The sequence below is a fragment of the Cryptotermes secundus genome, unplaced genomic scaffold (genome assembly GCF_002891405.2).
Source record: "Cryptotermes secundus unplaced genomic scaffold, Csec_1.0 scaffold958, whole genome shotgun sequence".
Classification (NCBI taxonomy): Eukaryota; Metazoa; Arthropoda; class Insecta; order Blattodea; family Kalotermitidae; genus Cryptotermes; species Cryptotermes secundus.
The window spans coordinates 1,090,132-1,096,907 of NW_019720583.1; the positions used below are offsets into that span (position 1 = coordinate 1,090,132).

Here is a 6,776-nt window from a genome sequence, read left to right on the forward strand (position 1 = left end):
ACCAATCTTCATTCCACCAAATTCTCCATCATAATCACCCAGGGCAGGTACAATAGGCCAATCAGTGGCCGCTTTGCCGTGTGGAGCCAACTGCACACCTCCCACCACTAAGCAAAAATTCTGATGTCATTAACTATTACAAACGAATCATATTCATGCACAATATGCAAACAGAATCAATCATAAACCATGTTCTATTATCTATACCAATATATGAGTATGAGTACGAGCATGAGAGGTGAACCATAAAAATGGCCCTCACACTGCGACCTGCAATGATCTGTGTGCTTTATACCAATATATAGTGTACATATTTACAACAGTTACACAGAAAGGGTTATGGCATATGGTGTTCTTTCTTTCTTTCATGAGTATGTCAAACTTACAAGAAAGCTCATACTGACTGAAACAATTCAGAAACAGTAATGCATAAGCATCTGGGTGCTGTCTGGATCTGAGATTTGTAGAGTGGAACTGGAGGTCTCCTCGAATGTGTAGCTCCAAGAATTTGTTACTAAAAGTGCCTTTTCTCTGTCATAAGGACTCATGGAACAAAATGTACAAACCAACATGTATGACTATAAATTAGGTGGAATTTGGTTTTTAATGTTGCATGATATAATAAGGATTGAGAACAAAAGTGTTCCTGTAAGCTTTGAAGTTTTCACAGCGGTGACTTTGAAGAATACCATCTTCTGGGATGTGACACCGTGAAGATCTTGTGTAAACCGACGTTTTGGAGGAAACGTGATTCAGGAGGAAATTAAGAGGAGATTGAATTCGGGTAATGCTTGCTACCATTCAGTCCAGAACCTTTTGTCTTCTCATCTGCTGTCCAAAAACATAAAAATTAGAATATTCAAAACTATAATTTTGCCTGTGGTTCTGTATGGGTTTGAAACTTGGTCTCAGACATTAAGGGAGGGACATAGACTGAGGGTGTCTGAGAAGAGGTTGTTGAGAATATTTGGACCGAAGAGAGATGAGGTGACAGGAGGTTGGAGAAAACTGCATAATGAGGAGCTTCATAACTTGTACTCTTCTCCAAGTATAATTAGAATGATCAAGTCAAGGAAGATGAAGTGGACAGGTCATGTAGCACGAATGGGGGAGACAAGGAATAAATATATAGGATTTTAGTGGGAAAGCCAGAAGGAAAGAGACCACAGGGATGGCCAAGGTGTAGGTGGGTGGACAATATTAGAATGGATCTTAGAGAGACAGGATGGGATGGAATGGATTGGATAAATCTGGTTCAGGATAGGGACCAGTGGAGGGCTCTTGTGAACGCAGTAATGAACCTTCGGGTTCCATAAAATGCTGGGAAATTCTTGAGTAGCTGCAGAATTGGCAGCTCCTCCAGAAGGGCTCAGCTACATAAGTAAGTAAGTAAGTAAGTTATCACAAAAGACTGACTACGTAAATTATAAACAACTGAATCCATGTAGTTACTATAGGATTCTGACGATGGTGTATAACACACTGATATGTTGGGTTTTTGGACGATGGATAAAGTCCAAAAACCCAACATATCAACTGAATCCATGTTTTCAACAAGATGATATAAACACCAATACAATTCACTGGTGTTTCTGAACTTTGATACCATGTGAAGATAAAAAATACAGTCAAAACAAGTAGTGGATGTGATTTTTAACACTAAATACCACAACCTGTTGTTTTGATGGTCTCAAATAAAACAAAATATGGTTTTTCTGATAACTTCATTAAATTTATTATTATTATACATACACACAATTCAAAGTGCATAATGTTTTCTTATCAAATGGTAACAACATAAAACTTTCTTACCCATTTTTCGAGGGAAACTATTTCCCTTAAGTCTGTACAGTGAAATTACCACATCACAATTCAATTGTAAGTATAAAACTTTAAAAGCAACATGCTCTTCATTAAATAATGAACACATACACACGTACACCTTTATTCTTACAAGCTAAAATAAGGTTCAAAGCATCAAATTATCTGCTACTCTCTTTGCCAAGATGCAAACATTCTCTGGCGAGGTTTCCTCACTAACATATTCAATCTGTCTGCACTTGTAGCCATGACTCTCAAGATACACTTGACGTCCATAATTCAATATAGCTTTGCTTTTCCTTCCAATAATCTTCCTTTCATCTTCAGTTAGAGTCAAGTGGATGGGTCTACAAAAAAAAAAACAATGACTGTTATATGCAAGTATATTAAAATATTCATACAGCAAACTGGAGACCAAATTCTTTTGACTATTTTATATGGGAGTCCTTCAAACAGAAATTACAGCATATACAATTGACAATACTGCATTTTCCTGGACCCAAGGAATTTGTTACATGCAACTCTCTGAAGAGTTCCAGTCCCTTCTCTGAAACCTTGTTAGAAAACTGACCCTAAATTTACATTGGAAATCATAGGCATTTACAGAGCTCCAAACGAGGCCATGCAAGTTATAGAAAGATTGACAATCCGAACCGATTATTTAGGAAATTCTACAAAGCATAGCATCATTGGAGGATACTTAAACTTGCCCTATGCTGATTGAAATGGTAACACGGAATTCACTAGCGGAAGAAAGGAAGTAAATAAACTGGAATGGAAAAATGGCTACATGCAGGTAGCAGATAGTCCCACCCAAGAGGATGCATTGCTGAATGTTTATTTAGTCCAGTTGGAAAGCTTGTTCACCCCTTGCAGCATAGTACAGGGGACCAGTGACCACTGTGGGGTATTATTAGAAGTAGAATGGGAAGAAAATTACTGTCGACCTCAATTAGAAAGACTAGTCCTGGTGTACCACAAAGCAAATGTTTTAGCTCTACAAACATTCCTCTGGGATAAATTTGCAATCTGAGCAAGCAATGGTAGATGTGTTGAGGAGGTATGGAATAATTTCAAGAACATAATACTTGAGAGTATAGAAAGACTTATTCCACCTAAAATACTGAGACCCTGAATACTATGATAATGAAGTGAAAAAGTTGAAGTTAAAGTTAAAGTTAAATGTTAGAAAAGCATATAACAGAAGCAAATTTGGACATTAGTACTGAGAGGAACTGAAACGACTAATAAAGCAGCTGCTATTATTATTAAGGTCTATACCAAAAAATGAATGTAAGTGCTGGACTGAATTCCACAAGTATGTAAAAAGACATAAATGTAATAGGGAAAATATTCCTGAGATCAAAGATGGTAATGGACGGCTCATTACTGATTCAATAGAAAAGGCTAACTCCCTTAATTTCTATTATTTTTCAGTATTCAGCTGTGAGCATAGCATCCTGCAAATACTGCACATTAACTCGGATACACCCTTCGCCATTAGTATTAAAATCATTAGGAAAAGGTCAGCAGCAATAAGTAAAAACAAACCAAAAGGGGCCAGACATTCAGTTCTAAATTAGCAATTCCAGAACTGGGGGGGGGGAGCCATGATTCCATACCTTGCACGGTTATTGGACATAACAATTAAGAATGCCACTATCCCAGGTGATTAGGGAAAAGCCATAGTGGTTGCTATTTAAAGGGGAGGGGGGAACAATCACTGGTTTCAAATTACAGACCCATCAGTTTAACCTCAGTGGTCCACAAGCAAATGGAGCGCACTGTTGCATCACAGTTGAGGAAACTCTGGGATAAAAGGGAATGCTTATTCAAGGGTCAACATGGCTTCAGACAGAGACATCCATGTGACAGTCAAGTAATCTCTGTCTGCCAGGATATTGCAGGCTCACTGGATAGCAGACGTGGGGCTTCGATTTATTGAAGGCTTTCGATGTAGTTCCCCATGATTCGCTTCTTATGAAAATTGTGGCTTCAGGAGTGGACTCAAGGGCACATTTATGGATAAGGGAATTCCTTTTTGGCCGTACACAGAGAGTTACAGTAGGAGGGCAATTACAGAGGAAGTCAGAGTAACGTGAGGCGAACCGCAAGGAAGTGCACTGGGCCCACCACTGTTCCTCGCGTACGTACACACAGACAGAGTAGGAGGGCAGTTACCAGAGGAAGTCAGAGTAACGTCAGGAGTACCACAAGGAAGTGTACTGGGGCCACTACCGTTACTTGCGTACTTCAATGATATTTGGAGAAATATTTAGTCAACTATTAGACTTCTTGCAGATGACTGTATAATATTCAGGACAATTATAAATAATAAAGATATGGAAAAGTTGCAGATAGATCTGAACAGTGGGCAGTGGGCAACTGAAAATGCGATGATAATTAATCCACCCAAAAGCAAGGCAGTTTGTTTCACAAGAGCCAAATTGACAGAACCACTCACTTACTCATTACGGGACATAGTAATTCTGGAAGCGAGCGGTTGTAAATACTTGGGAATAATTTTATGCAGTGATTTAAGTTGGGCTGTTCAAGTTAATTACACAGTGAGAAAAAGCCTGGAAGGCACTTCGTTTTATAATGCATATTCTTAAAAAGGGAAATAGTAACACTAAAAGCTTAGATTACACACCACCAGTGCGCCCAATTCTTTAATATGGAGAGGCATACTGGGATCCTTGGAGGGACACATGCGCTAGAGAAGGTGCAAAACATAGTGGCTAAATTTGCACATCACAGAAATGATTCAAACTGGAAAACCTTGACACAGCACAGAAAGATAGCCGGCATATGTGCCCTCTCTGAGGCGCACAAGGGAGAACAGGCTTGGAAGGCTATAGGTGATCGATTACAAATACCATGCAATCTAAGCAGGGCCAATCATGATAGGAAAATTAGGAGTAGAAAGCAAAAGACAAATATCAGAAAATATTCCTTTGTACACAGGACCATCTAGCTCTGGAACCAACTACCTGCAGGGTTAGGAAAGTGATAAATAAGGTGAAGTGAAGGTGTGGGGGAAATCATCAAAAAAATACACTGAAGTGAAGTGAGGTGAAGGGAAGTAAACTGTGGTGTAGTGAAATGGAACAAAGGGAAGGCCATGGTGAAATGTAAGTGCATCTGTTTATGACATTACATATTTCATTACTGTTACTGTTACGTGGATAGTATGCTTAATTTTTTTATTAATATTAATTTATATAACTGCAATTGTAATTGTATGTGCTGTAATTTTAATTGTATTTCCATTGTATTCAGTGTGTGTAGTGTCTCCTTTACTGTTTGTCTGCTGTGTTCTGAGCGTGATGTGCTATTTTCTGTGTTGTGTCTTATTGTAGTACTACTGCAACTGGGTAAATACTCATTTGCAGTTAAAATAGATAATAATAAATAATAATAATCCCCCCCATCTCTTCCTAAATAACTCCAAGGAGCATAGACCTTCTTGACAAGCTAACAGCTGCTCAGTCACTTGAAAAATTCATGCTTTTATGGAACCTGAAGGTCACAAGTCTGTTAATGAAAGTCTACCAAAACTACAGTGACTGAATTCTTTTTATATTATCCATAATCCAATCTCTGAAACATTGGTTTAAATAACAACAACAACTGTACTGATGTTACAGATCAAAACAATGAGTAACTTTCTTCATATCTCTATATTAAGAAGTACAAAATTCTCAGTCCCCTGAATTCTAGAAAATTGGATTTTCACTGTATTTCGTCTATATTTGCATGCAGGCTCTGCAGAATATTCCTGAAGGCTAACTACATTTTACATCAGTCTTCTAGTAGCTATTTGACCTTTGTCCATCAGCATGCATATGACCATCAACATGTTCTTCAGAATCGGATGTCTCTCTGCTGCGTCCGGATCCACAAGTTGCCCAGCTTGATATTCCACACATCACATCAAAATCCTCAGCTGTGAATCCATGAGCCTGAAAAACAAGGGAAGGCTTACATATTCTGTACAAACTGGGATTTAATCACCGGCTTCTCAACTTGGAGGCCTGGGCACATTCCCAGGGCACTCCACATGGGCTTTATGGTGGACAAAGTGGCACTAAGGCAGGTTTCTCCCTCAGCACTTCAGCTTTTACCTGCCAGTTATCATTCCACCAATGCTCCACACTAATCATCAATCAACCAGGCCTGGTAAAATAGGCTCATTTGAGGCCAGTCACAATGGACTTCATCTTATCACGTTTCAACAACGAAAAGGCTCTGTACACCATTCATATTTGAAAATAGTCATGTCACAAACTGTTTCCCTTCCCTCCTCCCAGGTCAAAAGTATTTGTTAATGTAGTTAATTGCAAATGACAGACTTTACCTGGCAACAAAGGAAAGCTGTGAAAATATTCCACTAGGATAACTTTGACTGAGAGGTGTTCTACAATGAAGCTAACATGCTTGATTATTTTAAGTACATACATTAATAGTAATCACAGCAACAATGGTGCAACAAAGATAATAATGATGTTCCATTTTAACTGTAGTGTACATACGGTAAAACTATCCTTGTAACAGGCCATGGGGGCCCATTGGGCTCTGAGATGTCAAGGCTCCCACATTCTCTAAACCAGGCATGTCCAACTTCAAACAGATTGTGATCGACTTTTTAGTGTCAAAACTGCCAGTGATCTACCACCCCCTCATATCATTGAACCTCTCTTTAAGTAAAAATATTGGTAAAAATAACACGACACAAGTTTGTTGTAAAAGCAACATACATTGAAAGTACAGACTACACTAACACGTATTTTCCCTTCAAAATCTGAAATAATCATATTATATTAAAAGTGAATTTACATGCCTTTCATGTATAATTTCCTTACATGCCTACGAGATCGACCAAAAATCGTCCGGTTATCGACACGTTGTGAGCGGACACGCCCACCTACCTTTTCTTCCGCTGGGGGGGGGGG

General features: G+C 38.7%; 1 protein-coding gene across 1 annotated transcript in view; it reads right to left on the minus strand.

Moving 5' to 3' along the window:
* Positions 1-1,715: 1,715 nt before the first annotated feature.
* LOC111869835 (tRNA:m(4)X modification enzyme TRM13 homolog) overlaps positions 1,716-6,776 on the minus strand; it is a 24,781-nt gene continuing 19,720 nt past the window's right edge. Inside the window, exons 7-8 of the mRNA XM_023861662.2 lie at positions 5,650-5,786; positions 1,716-2,168 (exon numbers count right to left, since the gene is read on the minus strand). Coding sequence (XP_023717430.1) covers positions 1,970-2,168; positions 5,650-5,786 — 336 coding nt within the window. The 3' untranslated portion in view covers positions 1,716-1,969. The remainder of the gene's footprint in view (positions 2,169-5,649; positions 5,787-6,776) is intronic.